General features: G+C 41.2%; 2 protein-coding genes across 2 annotated transcripts; both read left to right on the top strand.

Moving 5' to 3' along the window:
* Positions 1-6,506: 6,506 nt before the first annotated feature.
* Positions 6,507-8,613, top strand: LOC147422232 (putative aldo-keto reductase 2). The gene is made up of 5 exons (XM_086503238.1): positions 6,507-6,802; positions 6,998-7,201; positions 7,368-7,540; positions 7,669-7,771; positions 7,897-8,613. The coding sequence occupies exons 1-5, from the start codon at positions 6,581-6,583 to the stop codon at positions 8,242-8,244; spliced, it is 1,050 nt and encodes a 349-aa protein (XP_086359364.1). The 5' UTR covers positions 6,507-6,580; the 3' UTR covers positions 8,245-8,613.
* A 6,775-nt stretch (positions 8,614-15,388) lies between these two features.
* On the top strand, positions 15,389-17,493 carry LOC147422231 (putative aldo-keto reductase 2). Its single transcript, XM_086503239.1, has 5 exons — positions 15,389-15,684; positions 15,880-16,083; positions 16,250-16,422; positions 16,551-16,653; positions 16,779-17,493. Exons 1-5 carry the CDS (start codon positions 15,463-15,465, stop codon positions 17,124-17,126), a joined length of 1,050 nt encoding a protein of 349 aa, XP_086359365.1. The 5' UTR covers positions 15,389-15,462; the 3' UTR covers positions 17,127-17,493.
* Positions 17,494-18,803: the final 1,310 nt, after the last annotated feature.

Below are 18,803 nucleotides of genomic sequence, written 5' to 3'. Positions count from 1 at the left end.
TGGAAAATTGCATCTTTTTTAAGATTTGCATGCCTCATGTATATCAACTTCAGAGCCGATTTATGTGTAGAGATGTTCATGTACAAAGTCTTTCTAGGAACATTAAAAGAACAAGTGTGTGACCCGTCCTCCAAACAGAAGCTATGCAAACCACACACACAGTTTATAAAATAGAGGTGTTCCAGGTACATACATACATAATATATATATATATATATATATATATATATATATATATATATAATATATATATATATATATATATATATATATATATATATATATAGCAATGATGCAAATCTTTAAGGATTATCTTCAAAAGTTAATGAGAATTTTTTTGGGTGATTTCACTATATACTCAATTTTTTCTTTCACTTTGATTGCATAATTGGGGTTCATTCAATTTCGTTACTTCCTGACCGGGGTCTTGAATTAATCTTTGATGGGATCCTGTGTTGACACATCCTTTGGTTCATGAGTGGTTTCCAATGCTCTTACCGTTGTTCCCTTGAGTTCAAGACTCGTGCTATAGATCTTTGAGTTCTCTTAAATTTGTTCCTACGATGGTTTAAGAAAGAAATTTTCCTTCCATCTTGTGCTTCTCGGGTAAGAGCCATGATGAAGAGAAGAAAAATTGCTACCATTATACTTTCTTAATAATCTTCTAACCCTATTATGGTACATTCTTGGTACATTAAAGTTTTGAAATGATACCATGTCATGCTTATCAATCAAAAACCATTCTCACGCACTTAATGTTTTTTTGATTGCTTCTTCTTCTTGATGCTTGCTATAGTACAAACCACATTCCTACAATCAAATTTAAAGAGTGCACTATGATCTGACAAGATGCAAAATCAGAGAGCTCAATGTGTCGTCGTTTTTGTGAAGGGTTGTCTTGCATGTGTAGCAACTTGCTTCTCTGATGCATAGAGTCCTCTCCATGCAGCATGCCTTTTCCTCTTCTTTCTTGATATTTTGGCTTCTTTTAATAGCCTCTGCTCATCTTTTTCAGCCGAACTTAGCCTACATGTTGTAACTGACTAAAAAGCATACAAAGTATGTATTTTAAAAAGTGGGCACTTAACCCTCCCAAATTTCAAAGTTGTGAGTGGGTTTTTTGAGAGCTTTTGACACTCTCCCATAGCATCTATGCACTATAAGTTTGATCAACTACATCCTTTGGATTGATAATTTTCTCTAAGGTTCTTGCTAGCACTACAATAAATAAGGAAAAATAATTAAACTACCAGCCCTTGGCCCCGATCTACTCATTAAAAGCTTACATACATAATTGTAAACGTGATAAGTAAACTTGTGGACACTAAAAAAATAAGCAATCCGACTTTGTATATAATGAGGTACTTATAAAAATATGATACAATTGTAAAAGTGATAATTAAAAATGTGGACACTACAAAAATATGCAATTCGACTTTGTATATGATCAGGTAATTACAAAGATAAGCGACACAAACAGACATTCGGTGGCTTATGTTAGCCTAATTGCTAGCAATGTGGAGCCCATGTAGTATGCCTACTTGGGTAGCAATGCACGTGTGTAGGTCATGGTGGTGTATACGTGAGCACTAGTGCCCATGTGGAGGTACGTGGAGAAGACATGGGGACAAAAAGGAAGAGAACAATAGAAGAGGGAAGGAGGAAGGGTTTGCCAAAACAGACATATGCACATCCTTCACCATGCATAGAAAATTAAAAGAGTCCCATCGATGTCTTGAATACTTCCTCCAAGAAAAACACACTCACAAAAACCATGTCAATCATTCATGGGATTGTACAGTTGACCACTACAAGAGGTCGCCCAAAAACGGATGCTTTGATTATCGAAAAGTCACATCATAGCGTCGGTATGTTTGACGAAGAGTGAATCCAAAAGAGGATATTTTTTTGAAAAAGAAAGGAATTTTTGACACTATACAAGTGGAGATACCAATGGGTGTTTCAACGCAGATGGGTCAATTTGAAATGCTTTAGCAATAATTGTTTTATGTTTAGCAGGTGTCAAAGAGAAAAGTGCTAAGCATGAAGTACGCCAATATAATTTATAGAGAGAAAATGCCACATCAGACGTAGAAAATAGATGAAATGTTTATTATTCATTCACCACAATACTACAAAATATTAGCACTAAAGCAATTAGTAAATTCAGTCACAAAGTCTTATTATATATCGTTCAATCTGGGCAACTAGATTAAACAACCACTAGAGAAAAAATCACCACCTGGTGGAAAGTGAGAGAGGATGTATCTACAATTTCTTTGAGAACAAAATTGAGCATAAAAACAACATATTCATGCAATGATGTGTATGATTCTGATCTTCGTAATGTTCTTGTAGTGTGCATTGCCAAATTCAATTGAAAGAACCCTAAATCCAAGGAGAAACAAGAAATAAAGCAGTAGGAAGCCGTGAAGTTCAAGAGATGGATGGACTATAGCAAGGTGGATAAGTAAGCTCTCTTTAGTTGATACGGTTTCTTGGAGCCATTTCAAGAGAGGCTTTGTTCTATACAATGGGCTCAAGTGAAAAAGTCAAGGTGTTGTGAGCGGGTTTATCCTCACAAAATTATGGTGAAGCAAGTCGCCGAGGTTTTAAATTGGACTTTGTCTGATTTCGAGTGGATGTTACAAAATGAAGGTCTTGCCAATGTTGAGCATGAAGATTCTGCTTTTCTTCAAAAGCTTATTGAAGATGGGATTAGTTATCCCACAAAGCTGGCTATCGTACTCTTTGTCGTAGGATCTCATGTGATGGTATGGGGAAGAAAACTGACTGATGTTACACATTTGTACATATTCTAGGGTTCTTGATGATGAAGGCTCCCCAACATTTGACCATTCAAAGCCTGAGTGGCGACGAACTCGACCTTCTACGCTTCTACAAAATTAAATTACCCATTGATAATGCCATCTCTGACCAAGACATCCGACCTCTTTTGCTTATTTGTGGTCGATTTCATTGTATGTTCTACTTTGAAGCCATGTAATCTGCCTTTTGCAAATCTGGCACCATGAAAAATGCTCCAATGAAGCCCCTCTATGGTCTTCGTGATTATCTACTAGAGATGGTTGAAATCAATAGGACCTAGCTCCTCCTTTGAACTCAAGTGGATATGCAAGCCGTCAAACAAGGCAGAGTAGTGGCGGTGTGATAGGGTATGGAGTAGTGTGGTGTGGTGTGGTGTGTGTGTGTGTGAGAGAGAGAGAGAGAGAGAGAGAGAAGAGAGAGAGAGAGAGAGAGAGAGAGAGAGAGAGAGAGAGAGAGAGAGAGAGAGATGTCATTACCTGATGGGAACACCCTCCAAAATAGACCATATTGGGTCTTTTGCGAGTATCTGCAAATCAACACAGCAAAAAAGGCAATGCAAGCGCATTTGTGGCAATTGCATCAGAGTCCTCAAGCACTCTAGCAAGATAGTTCTCGTCATCGACACAAAGCAAGCAACAAGGGAGATGTGTTGTTTGAAGGGTGGTCTAGTTTGAAGAAGACCGACTCAGTATGTGCATGTGGATGTGTGTGTCGTCATGAGCAACGAGCGAGAGAGATCGAATGCTGCAGAGTTTGCCGAAGCTTGAGACGGGGATGGAACTTGTGGTGTGAGAGCTCGTGGTTGGCTTGAAAGTCAGGGTGCCTTCGTGTGATGCCACAACCAAAGTGTCTTACTGTCTATGTTCTATGCTAGATATGGTTTGTAAAATTATAGCTGCAAGTTTCTGAGGGATTGATAGAAATAAGTGTGTGAAGATCCAAAATGTAAAAGAAAACAATAGAAATAATTGGAGACACAACATGTGCATGGCTTGCAAAAAATGGCAAATTTGTTGGGAAGGGTTGACGGTCGAAAGACAAAAGGCAGTGTCTGTTGCATGCAATGAAGGCCAAGACAATCGAAAAATGCTGAGGGTTGGTCTTTTGAGAGTGTGCATGGTGGCTGGGGCTGTTGCTATGAGAGAGAACGAGACAGTTGTAGCGGTTCTTTTGTGAATTGGAGATGGCATGCACAATATGCCCCCTTTGAATATGTGGGCATCACTGGTGGAGAGAGCAGGTTGTTAGAAAGCAATTCCGAGCAACTGAGACACACACACACATAGAGAGAGAGAGAGAGAGAGAGAGAGAGAGAGAGAGAGAGAGAGAGAGAGAGAGAGAGAGAGAGAGAGAGAGAGAGAGATGTTGAACCATCGACGTTGTAGAGAGAGATGTATGTGTGTGGTTGTGCTTCTATGACTCCAAGCTTGCATGGCGACTATGGTTGGTGAGAAAGAGTTGATGGAGTGTGTACAAATGATTAGAGAAAAAGCAACAAACAAAGTGACTCATGGGTTGTTGGTAATAGGGGGTGGATATTATTTCTATAACAGATGGTGGCATGAGCGAGAGATAGGGAGTCAGGGAATCAGATGAAAGAGTTTGAGACTTTAGAGCAAATTTGGAAATCACCAATGTCTTGAAGATTTGGCCATATGGATAGATCTCAAACTATTTCTAAAGGCCAAAACTTCCACAAGGAAGTACTTGAAAATCTCTTTCGATCCATGCTCTCAAAACTTTGGCTAAGATTTGGCCATGTCGTCAAATCTTAAGCTCAGTTTGAAAGTGGGAATCCAAGAAGTCCCAAGTTCACTAATATGGTGTTACTAGATGTGTAAGTGTGGCCGCAAGTTGACGAGAGGAGAGAGACTAGGTCAATAGACGACGTTAATCTGATCATGCACAATGAGAGAGAGAGAGAGGAGAGAGAGAGAGAGAGAGAGAGAGAGAGAGAGAGAGAGAGAGAGAGAGAGAGAGGAGAGAGAGAGTTCACTTGTTGTTTCAACTGCGAGTAATGGGTCCGCGCATGTATCCGAGGAAAAATAACTTCTCTCTCTGTGGCGTGTTACCACACACCAATCAATCTCCTTTCCGGACTAATCTTTCTGGAATTATCTTTGCTTTTTCTTCGAAACTGCTACAGATATCGAATGTTTCTATTTTTCTACAGGCTACATCGGGCATCGAAAATTTAGACTTTGGAATCTCTTGGGGTTGTATCCCACACACATTGGTTCAATTAACCTGATTCTTTCTCTATACTTGAATCTTCAGCTCAATTCATAGGAAAAATCCCTGAGTCTCTTGGGATTGTTTACCTTTCCTTCTACTTCTCTCTTTCTTCGTAAAACTCCGGCTACTTCTACTTCTTCTCCTTATTCCCTCGTGCCAAATTCCATGGTGGTTTATATATCCATCGATTCTAAACTTATCATCAACCAAGCTTAGAATTCTTAAACAGCTCTCACTAAGTCATACTGGCTCACCTCCAAGCTACAAAAGGAGTGGGATAAGGCCTCATAGTGGTTCGAGCTCTATTTTATTCATTTGCTTACGAGATTCCTCCTACTTGCCTCTCAAAGCCTACCTTAGGATTCCTACCTCTTAAAAGGAAGAGTCGAGGATATTTCGAACCCGGAACCATAAGGACTGCAAGATTACGAATTACTACCTTAGGATTCCTACCTTTTAAATGGGAGAGTCGAGGATTCGAACCCGGAACCAGAAGGACTGCAAGATTACAAATGCTTACGTAACCAATCGAGCATCCCTGCAAGGCTGACGATGATGGAAATTCGTTCAATAATGAAAAGATGAACATCCACTACCTGCTTGTCGCACGGAGCAGGGCAGATGACTGCCACAGAGCAGGGCTTCCCCCCTGCTCCTCCCTGCTACACCTGGATTTTGTGCGTGCTCTCACAAGCTCCATGTGCTCGCTCGTCGGCAACTCTACGCTGCTCGCATCTCTATCGCTCGTCGGCAACTCTACGCTGCTCGCATCTCTATCGCTCGAGCGGCCTTAATGTTGCTCTCTCCTGGATGTACTCACGCCCGTCAGTATCGTAGAGGATTCTGGCTTATTTTATTTTTCATAATGGGTGCCACATACTGGTTCATCTCCCAATTTATCAATTGGAATCTCACTATATTCCATCTCAAGCTCTGTGGGTAGCCAAGTTCAAGGGCCAAAAGAAACACTTGTCAGCGAGAATTGAACCCGACACACCGCAATCAGGAAGCATCCTTTGTGTTGAACCATCCCACCAGCACCAGGTGCTTGTGACATTGCTTGCCCCTTTGTTATAAAACAAGCAAGCCCCCAGTCCTCTGCCCGCCCCCGTGTCCTCCCTAGCCCAGTCGTCGTTGTCCAGCACACATAGCTCTTCCAATCTCGCATCACATTCTCCTACTCTGTCTGCTTGCTACAAGCCACGTTCTTCGCTGTCCTGCCTGCGAGTCGCAACCTCCTTCCCTGCTAAAGTGAAGAAAATGAAAGCATCTCCCAAGATTCCAATCTTTAACGAGCTATTTGAAATCGTGGCAACATATGATATACGTAACGGAGTCCTGCTTGAATTTTTTGGAGAGGAGCTCATGTGATGTCACGGCCCACGACACGACTCTACCCCTTGCCCCCGTCCTTTATAAAGCCTGTCGAAGCGTGCCTGTGCTGTAAAAGCTCTCCTCTCATCACTACACACGGCCAGCCTGCTATCTAAGAATTTCTTCACCTGCTGCATTTTACATGGCTCCACCTGCTGTTAAGTCGGTTCCTTTGGGGTCGCAGGGCCTCCACGTTTCCGCTCAGGGCCTGGGATGTATGGGCATGTCGTCCTTCTTTTATGGTCTCCCCAAGCCTGACGCCGACATGATCGCGCTCATTCACCACGCCGTCCACTCCGGCATCACCTTCCTCGACACCTCTGATGTCTATGGCCCCTTCACCAACGAGCTCCTCCTGGGCAAGGTATTCATTCTGTATTGTTTTCTCATGATTTAAGGTGGCATGTTGTATTCTGATTGAGCCAGTGTTTGTATGCATTTGTTGATGCGCGCTCACTAGCTTGTCAATAGTTACCCACTTCCAATGTAGTTGAAACCTACAAACATTTGTCTGTGTGCGCATGTAATCGATCATTTGGTTCTTAATGTATGTATACAGGCTCTCAAGGGCATAAGACATAAAGTCCAGCTTGCCACAAAGTTTGGCGCCACGATTGATACAGATACTGGCACATTTGGCATCAATGGAGATCCTGCATACGTGCGTGCAGCTTGCGAAGCTAGCCTTAGGAGGCTTAATGTGGATTACATTGACTTGTACTACCAACATCGTATTGACACCAACGTTCCGATTGAAGTTACGGTGAGGTTACCTCCATAGAAGCTAAGCTGCCATGTTTTAATCATGGAACATATAACTTCAAACAGATGCGAACATTGAAATCACACCAGCATGTAAAATGCAGCAATACACGTATTTTTCAGGCACTTGTTGTTCGGCATGAGTTTTTATGTGCTCTGCTCCACAGGTGGGGGAAATGAAGAAGCTAGTGGAGGAAGGAAAGGTGAAGTATCTGGGGCTATCCGAGGCTTCAGCATCAACCATACGGCGGGCTCATGCAATTCACCCCATTAGTGCCGTCCAACTGGAGTGGTCTTTGTGGTCGCGTGATGTGGAGAAAGACATCATACCCACCTGCAGGTGATCCTTGTTTCTTTTCATCTACTCTTCACGCTTGTATGTGTGTGATGCATGCTGTGTTGACCGTGGTTGACAGAAAGAATAAAACTGTCACTTCACACTGGCTCCTTTTCTCACATTAATTGCAGGGAACTCGGGATTGGAATAGTTGTGTATAGCCCGCTTGGTCGAGGGTTCTTTTCAGCTGGTGCAAAAATCCTAGAAAACGCAACAGAAACAGATTTCCGCAAGGTATGTTGTGCTGTTCGATAAGCTTGCAGAATCATTTATATGCTGAATAGTCTGTGTGCAATCTATACGTTAAAACTCACTTCCTTTTATTCATTGGCCTGTTTGCATGGTACTTGAAAGTGTAGATTGCGCAGCCAAGGATGCAGGGAGTAAATCTTGAAAAAAATCAGATCTTGTTTGAAGCATTACAAGAGTTGGCTGCAAGAAAAGGGTGCACGCCAGGACAGGTCGCACTTGCTTGGGTTCAGCACCAAGGGGATGACGTCGTACCCATTCCCGGCACAACTCGCGTCAAGAATTTCGAGGAAAATGTGGGTGCCCTTGATGTGAAGTTGAGCAAAGCAGAGGTGGAGGAGATTGTGGCTTTGTTTCACGAGGGCGCTATTGCCGGAGAGCGTTATGAGGATGCACATCTGTTGATGTCTCACCAGAATTCCGATACTCCTCCCTTGTCTGCATGGACAGCTCCTTGATTTTGCGTTTTCATCTCTCTTGCTGCAAGTTGATGCGACTATGGAAGCATCCAAGTTCCAGTTACTAGAAGCTTGTGAAGGCAAGCTACCGGACATGCCATCACAACAATTCCTCACTACTCTGCCTCTCTACCCATCCAAACGACTATGCACTCCCAATGATGATAAGGAATCACATCATAGACTTCTTGTCCGTATTATCACCATCCAAATTAGCATCTATGTATCCCTATAGCTCCAATACTACATATACATTGCATAAAACATGCACATAATGAAGTTTACCTCTAATTTTGGGATCAAGAGGTAACCTACCAAGACTAGAAATCAAAACTGCATAAACCTTCAAATACAAACTAGAGTTTTCTACATGAAGGCTTTCCAACATTGCAGATTAAAGAGTACAGTTTTGTTTTTTCTTCATACTGCAACTCAACAGCATCATTCCAATTGTGGTACGCTGATCGTAACAATCATGGAAGTTTCCATATCTCTACAATTTTACCGTATGACCATACAACACAACCTACCATACAGTATGACATGGCATAGCTACCCGGAATGGGAAATCTGAATGGCAACATGCATGAAATGTTATTCCCTTTTATGGATACTCATGTCTGAAACACGAAACACGGATTCGGAATGGGAGATAGGAACAGGGAACACAGACCTAAAAATGGTCATTCCTTCTGACTATGTGGTCAACATGGTTCTTGGGAGTTATTTGAACGACACATCCTACAAATCTGAATCATACGACGTGAATGGTAGTACACAATAAAGAAACCATACCAAACTTTATTACACGATAGTATGATGACAACCCTTGTTACGATGCTCCCACTATCTTGTTCCTTTACGTGGTGGGTTTCCTTTTTTTTTTGTTTTAAGTGCTGACAAGTCAGATTTTTTTATTCCACCAACACCGTGCATTAGGCTGGGCACCTGGGGCCATCCTTTGCCTTAAGATACCGCCAAGGGCACTTAGTGGGGATCGAACCCGTTGGTGATGCAAGTCCAACCCTCTTCCAACTAAGCTAGCCCCATTGGATAAACATGGTGGCTTTCTTAAACACATAATCTACATACGCACCAGCCTTGCTAATTTAATCTCCAGGCATTGAAATAGTTTTATAACCATAGCTTCCTACTACACTTTGACAACATGTCCACAAATCACAAACATAGCTTAAATTTAGTTTGAAAAAAGTGCAAAACCTTATGCGAGAAGGCAGTCTTTGGATCTATGTGATGCAAAAAGCAATAATTAATTATAATGATTGCAAATGTACCTTATTGTTTCCATCTTTGAAATGGGAACACGTGTCTCCTTACTAATTGTTTGGAGCACACAATTGAGCCAAATGCACGTCTTCTTGCCCAATGTTTTATGTGATCTTTGTCTTTGTTATGGAACCAATTAAGAGCTGGGTCTTTCTATGGCTAAAAGTATTAGTAGTATTCTTGGTAATAATGTGTCCCACAATTTTGAAAACTAGTATAAGTATCAATTTCTCTTCCTGCTAGACAACATTAGCACTTTTGAAAGAAACTTCCTATGTTAGCAAGGAGCGTCTCCTTATTAAAAAAGGTTGAGGAAGGCTAGCATATCAATTCAAAGGCATTAAATTAATCCACAACATTTCCTTTGTATTATTAGTATACCTAAAAGTAAGGGAAAAAGGGGGAGCAAATGCTCACTTGCTTCCTCTAAAATGGTCTCAAATACCACTAAAGAATTGATGCATAGTGGGTCCGAACCTAACTCTAAGCTTGACATGTTGAAAATATAGGATTGACGTGTTATGGCATATAGACAATGGAAAATTGCATCTTTTTTAAGATTTGCATGCCTCATGTATATCAACTTCAGAGCCGATTTATGTGTAGAGATGTTCATGTACAAAGTCTTTCTAGGAACATTAAAAGAACAAGTGTGTGACCCGTCCTCCAAACAGAAGCTATGCAAACCACACACACAGTTTATAAAATAGAGGTGTTCCAGGTACATACATACATACATATATATATATATATATATATATATATATATATATGTATGTATGTATACATATACATATACATATACATATACATATACATATACATATACATATACATATACATATATATATATATATATATATATATATATATATATATATATATATATATATATATATATATATATATATATATAGCAATGATGCAAATCTTTCAGGATTATCTTCAAAAGTTAATGAGAATTTTTTTGGGTGATTTCACTATATACTCAATTTTTCTTTCACTTTGATTGCATAATTGGGGTTCATTCAATTTCGTTACTTCCTGACCGGGGTCTTGAATTAATCTTTGATGGGATCCTGTGTTGACACATCCTTTGGTTCATGAGTGGTTTCCAATGCTCTTACCGTTGTTCCCTTGAGTTCAAGACTCGTGCTATAGATCTTTGAGTTCTCTTAAGTTTGTTCCTACGATGGTTTAAGAAAGAAATTTTCCTTCCATCTTGTGCTTCTCGGGTAAGAGCCATGATGAAGAGAAGAAAAATTGCTACCATTATACTTTCTTAATAATCTTCTAACCCTATTATGGTACATTCTTGGTACATTAAAGTTTTGAAATGATACCATGCCATGCTTATCAATCAAAAACCATTCTCACGCACTTAATGTTTTTTTGATTGCTTCTTCTTCTTGATGCTTGCTATAGTACAAACCACATTCCTACAATCAAATTTAAAGAGTGCACTATGATCTGACAAGATGCAAAATCAGAGAGCTCAATGTGTCGTCGTTTTTGTGAAGGGTTGTCTTGCATGTGTAGCAACTTGCTTCTCTGATGCATAGAGTCCTCTCCATGCAGCATGCCTTTTCCTCTTCTTTCTTGATATTTTGGCTTCTTTTAATAGCCTCTGCTCATCTTTTTCAGCCGAACTTAGCCTACATGTTGTAATTGACTAAAAAGCATACAAAGTATGTATTTTAAAAAGTGGGCACTTAACCCTCCCAAATTTCAAAGTTGTGAGTGGGTTTTTTGAGAGCTTTTGACACTCTCCCATAGCATCTATGCACTATAAGTTTGATCAACTACATCCTTTGGATTGATAATTTTCTCTAAGGTTCTTGCTAGCACTACAATAAATAAGGAAAAATAATTAAACTACCAGCCCTTGGCCCCGATCTACTCATTAAAAGCTTACATACATAATTGTAAACGTGATAAGTAAACTTGTGGACACTAAAAAAATAATCAATCCGACTTTGTATATAATGAGGTACTTATAAAAATATGATACAATTGTAAAAGTGATAATTAAAAATGTGGACACTACAAAAATATGCAATTCGACTTTGTATATGATCAGGTAATTACAAAGATAAGCGACACAAACAGACATTCGGTGGCTTATGTTAGCCTAATTGCTAGCAATGTGGAGCCCATGTAGTATGCCTACTTGGGTAGCAATGCACGTGTGTAGGTCATGGTGGTGTATACGTGAGCACTAGTGCCCATGTGGAGGTACGTGGAGAAGACATGGGGACAAAAGGAAGAGAACAATAGAAGAGGGAAGGAGGAAGGGTTTGCCAAAACAGACATATGCACATCCTTCACCATGCATAGAAAATTAAAAGAGTCCCATCGATGTCTTGAATACTTCCTCCAAGAAAAACACACTCACAAAAACCATGTCAATCATTCATGGGATTGTACAGTTGACCACTACAAGAGGTCGCCCAAAAACGGATGCTTTGATTATCGAAAAGTCACATCATAGCGTCGGTATGTTTCAAGAAGAGTGAATCCAAAAGAGGATATTTTTTTGAAAAAGAAAGGAATTTTTGACACTATACAAGTGGAGATACCAATGGGTGTTTCAACGCAGATGGGTCAATTTGAAATGCTTTAGCAATAATTGTTTTATGTTTAGCAGGTGTCAAAGAGAAAAGTGCTAAGCATGAAGTACGCCAATATAATTTATAGAGAGAAAATGCCACATCTGACGTAGAAAATAGATGAAATGTTTATTATTCATTCACCACAATACTACAAAATATTAGCACTAAAGCAATTAGTAAATTCAGTCACAAAGTCTTATTATATATCGTTCAATCTGGGCAACTAGATTAAACAACCACTAGAGAAAAAATCACCACCTGGTGGGAAAGTGAGAGAGGATGTATCTACAATTTCTTTGAGAACAAAATTGAGCATAAAAACAACATATTCATGCAATGATGTGTATGATTCTGATCTTCGTAATGTTCTTGTAGTGTGCATTGCCAAATTCAATTGAAAGAACCCTAAATCCAAGGAGAAACAAGAAATAAAGCAGTAGGAAGCCGTGAAGTTCAAGAGATGGATGGACTATAGCAAGGTGGATAAGTAAGCTCTCTTTAGTTGATACGGTTTCTTGGAGCCATTTCAAGAGAGGCTTTGTTCTATACAATGGGCTCAAGTGAAAAAGTCAAGGTGTTGTGAGCGGGTTTATCCTCACAAAATTATGGTGAAGCAAGTCGCCGAGGTTTTAAATTGGACTTTGTCTGATTTCGAGTGGATGTTACAAAATGAAGGTCTTGCCAATGTTGAGCATGAAGATTCTGCTTTTCTTCAAAAGCTTATTGAAGATGGGATTAGTTATCCCACAAAGATGGAAAAATGCTGAGGGTTGATCTTTTGAGAGTGTGCATGGTGGCTGGGGCTGTTGCTATGAGAGAGAACGAGACAGTTGTAGCGGTTCTTTTGTGAATTGGAGATGGCATGCACAATATGCCCCCTTTGAATATGTGGGCATCACTGGTGGAGAGAGCAGGTTGTTAGAAAGCAATTCCGAGCAACTGAGACACACACACATAGAGAGAGAGAGAGAGAGAGAGAGAGAGAGAGATGTTGAACCATCGACGTTGTAGAGAGAGATGTATGTGTGGTTGTGCTTCTATGACTCCAAGCTTGCATGGCGACTATGGTTGGTGAGAAAGAGTTGATGGAGTGTGTACAAATGATTAGAGAAAAAGCAACAAACAAAGTGACTCATGGGTTGTTGGTAATAGGGGGTGGATATTATTTCTATAACAGATGGTGGCATGAGCGAGAGATAGGGAGTCAGGGAATCAGATGAAAGAGTTTGAGACTTTAGAGCAAATTTGGAAATCACCAATGTCTTGAAGATTTGGCCATATGGATAGATCTCAAACTATTTCTAAAGGCCAAAACTTCCACAAGGAAGTACTTGAAAATCTCTTTCGATCCATGCTCTCAAAACTTTGGCTAAGATTTGGCCATGTCGTCAAATCTTAAGCTCAGTTTGAAAGTGGGAATCCAAGAAGTCCCAAGTTCACTAATATGGTGTTACTAGATGTGTAAGTGTGGCCGCAAGTTGACGAGAGGAGAGAGACTAGGTCAATAGACGACGTTAATCTGATCATGCACAATGAGAGAGAGAGAGAGAGAGAGAGAGAGAGAGAGAGAGAGAGAGAGAGAGAGAGAGAGAGAGAGAGAGTTCACTTGTTGTTTCAACTGCGAGTAATGGGTCCGCGCATGTATCCGAGGAAAAATAACTTCTCTCTCTGTGGCGTGTTACCACACACCAATCAATCTCCTTTCCGGACTAATCTTTCTGGAATTATCTTTGCTTTTTCTTCGAAACTGCTACAGATATCGAATGTTTCTATTTTTCTACAGGCTACATCGGGCATCGAAAATTTAGACTTTGGAATCTCTTGGGGTTGTTTCCCACGCACATTGGTTCAATTAACCTGATTCTTTCTCTATACTTGAATCTTCAGCTCAATTCATAGGAAAAATCCCTGAGTCTCTTGGGATTGTTTACCTTTTCCTTCTACTTCTCGTTCTTCGTAAAACTCCGGCTACTTCTACTTCTTCTCCTTATTCCCTCGTGCCAAATTCCATGGTGGTTTATATATCCATCGATTCTAAACTTATCATCAACCAAGCTTAGAATTCTTAAACAGCTCTCACTAAGTCATACTGGCTCACCTCCAAGCTACAAAAGGAGTGGGATAAGGCCTCATAGTGGTTCGAGCTCTATTTTATTCATTTGCTTACGAGATTCCTCCTACTTGCCTCTCAAAGCCTACCTTAGGATTCCTACCTCTTAAAAGGAAGAGTCGAGGATATTTCGAACCCGGAACCATAAGGACTGCAAGATTACGAATTACTACCTTAGGATTCCTACCTTTTAAACGGGAGAGTCGAGGATTCGAACCCGGAACCAGAAGGACTGCAAGATTACAAATGCTTACGTAACCAATCGAGCATCCCTGCAAGGCTGACGATGATGGAAATTCGTTCAATAATGAAAAGATGAACATCCACTACCTGCTCGCACGGAGCAGGGCAGATGACTGCCACAGAGCAGGGCTTCCCCCCTGCTCCTCCTTGCTACACCTGGATTTTGTGCGTGCTCTCACAAGCTCCATGTGCTCGCTCGTCGGCAACTCTACGCTGCTCGCATCTCTATCGCTCGAGCGGCCTTAATGTTGCTCGCTCCTGGATGTACTCACGCCCGTCAGTATCATAGAGGATTCTGGCTTATTTTATTTTTCATAATGGGTGCCACATACTGGTCATCTCCCAATTTATCAATTGGAATCTCACTATATTCCATCTCAAGCTCTGTGGGTTGCCGAGTCCAAGGGCCAAAAGAAACACTTGTCAGCGAGAATTGAACCCGACACACCGCAATCAGGAAGCATCCTTTGTGTTGAACCATCCCACCAGCACCAGGTGCTTGTGACATTGCTTGCCCCTTTGTTATAAAACAAGCAAGCCCCCAGTCCTCTGCCCGCCCCGTGTCCTCCCTAGCCCAGTCGTCGTTGTCCAGCACACATAGCTCTTCCAATCTCGCATCACATTCTCCTACTCTGTCTGCTTGCTACAAGCCACGTTCTTCGCTGTCCTGCCTGCGAGTCGCAACCTCCTTCCCTGCTAAAGTGAAGAAAATGAAAGCATCTCCCAAGATTCCAATCTTTAACGAGCTATTTGAAATCGTGGCAACATATGATATACGTAACGGAGTCCTGCTTGAATTTTTTGGAGAGGAGCTCATGTGATGTCACGGCCCACGACACGACTCTACCCCTTGCCCCCGTCTTTTATAAAGCCTGTCGAAGCGTGCCTGTGCTGTAAAAGCTCTCCTCTCATCACTACACACGGCCAGCCTGCTATCTAAGAATTTCTTCACCTGCTGCATTTTACATGGCTCCACCTGCTGTTAAGTCGGTTCCTTTGGGGTCGCAGGGCCTCCACGTTTCCGCTCAGGGCCTGGGATGTATGGGCATGTCGTCCTTCTTTTATGGTCTCCCCAAGCCTGACGCCGACATGATCGCGCTCATTCACCACGCCGTCCACTCCGGCATCACCTTCCTCGACACCTCTGATGTCTATGGCCCCTTCACCAACGAGCTCCTCCTGGGCAAGGTATTCATTCTGTATTGTTTTCTCATGATTTAAGGTGGCATGTTGTATTCTGATTGAGCCAGTGTTTGTATGCATTTGTTGATGCGCGCTCACTAGCTTGTCAATAGTTACCCACTTCCAATGTAGTTGAAACCTACAAACATTTGTCTGTGTGCGCATGTAATCGATCATTTGGTTCTTAATGTATGTATACAGGCTCTCAAGGGCATAAGCCATAAAGTCCAGCTTGCCACAAAGTTTGGCGCCACGATTGATACAGATACTGGCACATTTGGCATCAATGGAGATCCTGCATACGTGCGTGCAGCTTGCGAAGCTAGCCTTAGGAGGCTTAATGTGGATTACATTGACTTGTACTACCAACATCGTATTGACACCAACGTTCCGATTGAAGTTACGGTGAGGTTACCTCCATAGAAGCTAAGCTGCCATGTTTTAATCATGGAACATATAACTTCAAACAGATGCGAACATTGAAATCACACCAGCATGTAAAATGCAGCAATACACGTATTTTTCAGGCACTTGTTGTTCGGCATGAGTTTTTATGTGCTCTGCTCCACAGGTGGGGGAAATGAAGAAGCTAGTGGAGGAAGGAAAGGTGAAGTATCTGGGGCTATCCGAGGCTTCAGCATCAACCATACGGCGGGCTCATGCAATTCACCCCATTAGTGCCGTCCAACTGGAGTGGTCTTTGTGGTCGCGTGATGTGGAGAAAGACATCATACCCACCTGCAGGTGATCCTTGTTTCTTTTCATCTACTCTTCACGCTTGTATGTGTGTGATGCATGCTGTGTTGACCGTGGTTGACAGAAAGAATAAAACTGTCACTTCACACTGGCTCCTTTTCTCACATTAATTGCAGGGAACTCGGGATTGGAATAGTTGTGTATAGCCCGCTTGGTCGAGGGTTCTTTTCAGCTGGTGCAAAAATCCTAGAAAACGCAACAGAAACAGATTTCCGCAAGGTATGTTGTGCTGTTCGATAAGCTTGCAGAATCATTTATATGCTGAATAGTCTGTGTGCAATCTATACGTTAAAACTCACTTCCTTTTATTCATTGGCCTGTTTGCATGGTACTTGAAAGTGTAGATTGCGCAGCCAAGGATGCAGGGAGTAAATCTTGAAAAAAATCAGATCTTGTTTGAAGCATTACAAGAGTTGGCTGCAAGAAAAGGGTGCACGCCAGGACAGGTCGCACTTGCTTGGGTTCAGCACCAAGGGGATGACGTCGTACCCATTCCCGGCACAACTCGCGTCAAGAATTTCGAGGAAAATGTGGGTGCCCTTGATGTGAAGTTGAGCAAAGCAGAGGTGGAGGAGATTGTGGCTTTGTTTCACGAGGGCGCTATTGCCGGAGAGCGTTATGAGGATGCACATCTGTTGATGTCTCACCAGAATTCCGATACTCCTCCCTTGTCTGCATGGACAGCTCCTTGATTTTGCGTTTTCATCTCTCTTGCTGCAAGTTGATGCGACTATGGAAGCATCCAAGTTCCAGTTACTAGAAGCTTGTGAAGGCAAGCTACCGGACATGCCATCACAACAGTTCCTCACTACTCTGCCTCTCTACCCATCCAAACGACTATGCACTCCCAATGATGATAAGGAATCACATCATAGACTTCTTGTCCGTATTATCACCATCCAAATTAGCATCTATGTATCCCTATAGCTCCAATACTACATATACATTGCATAAAACATGCACATAATGAAGTTTACCTCTAATTTTGGGATCAAGAGGTAACCTACCAAGACCAGAAATCAAAACTGCATAAACCTTCAAATACAAACTAGAGTTTTCTACATGAAGGCTTTCCAACATTGCAGAATTATACAGAGTAGAGTTTTGTTTTTTCTTCATAGTGCAACTCAACAGCATCATTCCAATTGTGGTATGTTGATCGTAACAATCATGGAAGTTTCCATATCTCTACAATTGTACCGTATGACCATACGACACAACATACGCAACAGTATGACATGGCATAGCTACCCGGAATGGGAAATCGAATGGCAACATGCATGAAATATCATCCCGTTTATGGATACTCATGTCTGAAACACGAAACAGGGATTCGGAATGGGAGATTGGAACAGGGAACGTAGACCTAAAAATGGACATTCCTTCTGACTATGTGGTCAACATGGTTCTTGGGAGTTATTTGGAAGACACATCCTACAAATCTGAATCATACGACGTGAATGGTAGTACACAATAAAGAAACCATACCAAACTTTATTACACGATAGTATGATGACAACCCTTGTTACGATGCTCCCACTATCTTGTTCCTTTACGTGGTGGGTTTCCTTTTTTTTTGTTTTAAGTGCTGACAAGTCAGATTTTTTTATTCCACCAACACCGTGCATTAGGCTGGGCAACTGGGGCCATCCTTTGCCTTAAGATACCGCCAAGGGCACTTAGTGGGGATCGAACCCGTTGGTGATGCAGTCTCTTCCAACTAAGCTAGCCCCATTGGATAAACATGGTGGCTTTCTTAAACACATAATCTACATACGCACCAGCCTTGCTAATTTAATCTCCAGGCATTGAAATAGTTTTATAACCATAGCTTCCTACTATACTTTGACAACATGTCCACAAATCACAAACAACCCACAAGCACAGCTTAAATTTAGTTTGAAAAAAGTGCAAAACCTTATGCGAGAAGGCAGTCTTTGGATCCATGTGATGCAAAAAGCAACAATTAATTATAATGATTGCAGATGTACCTTATTGTTTCCATCTTTGAAATGGGAACACATGTCTCCTCACTAACTGTTTGGAGCACACAATTGAGCCAAATGCACGTCTTCTTGCCCAATGTTTTATGTGATCTTCGTCTTTGTTATGGAACCAAATTAAGAGCTGGGTCTTTCTATGGCTAAAAGTATTAGTAGTATTCTTGGTAATAATGTGTCCCACAATTTTGAAAACTAGTATTAGTATCAATTTCTCTTCTTGCTAGACAACATTAGCACTTTTGAACAGAAATTTCCTTTGTTAACAAGGAGCGTCTCCTTATTAAAAAAGGTTGAGGAAGGCTATCATATCAATTTGAAGGAAATAAATTAATCCATAACATTTCCTTTGTATTTTTAGTATACCTA

Source organism: Adiantum capillus-veneris, chromosome 27 (genome assembly GCF_014529385.1).
Source record: "Adiantum capillus-veneris isolate H3 chromosome 27, ASM1452938v2, whole genome shotgun sequence".
Classification (NCBI taxonomy): Eukaryota; Viridiplantae; Streptophyta; class Polypodiopsida; order Polypodiales; family Pteridaceae; genus Adiantum; species Adiantum capillus-veneris.
Note: the sequence above shows the minus strand (reverse complement) of the source record. Positions and strands in the feature narration are given on the sequence as shown.

Coding starts and splice junctions, on each gene's coding strand:
- LOC147422232 (XM_086503238.1), top strand. CDS start 6,581: ATGGCTCCACCTGCTGTTAAGTCGGTTCCTTTGGGGTCGCAGGGCCTC. Junction 7,202..7,367: donor ACGTTCCGATTGAAGTTACG/GTGAGGTTACCT, acceptor TCTGCTCCACAG/GTGGGGGAAATGAAGAAGCT. Junction 7,541..7,668: donor GACATCATACCCACCTGCAG/GTGATCCTTGTT, acceptor CATTAATTGCAG/GGAACTCGGGATTGGAATAG.
- LOC147422231 (XM_086503239.1), top strand. CDS start 15,463: ATGGCTCCACCTGCTGTTAAGTCGGTTCCTTTGGGGTCGCAGGGCCTC. Junction 16,084..16,249: donor ACGTTCCGATTGAAGTTACG/GTGAGGTTACCT, acceptor TCTGCTCCACAG/GTGGGGGAAATGAAGAAGCT. Junction 16,654..16,778: donor CAGAAACAGATTTCCGCAAG/GTATGTTGTGCT, acceptor TTGAAAGTGTAG/ATTGCGCAGCCAAGGATGCA.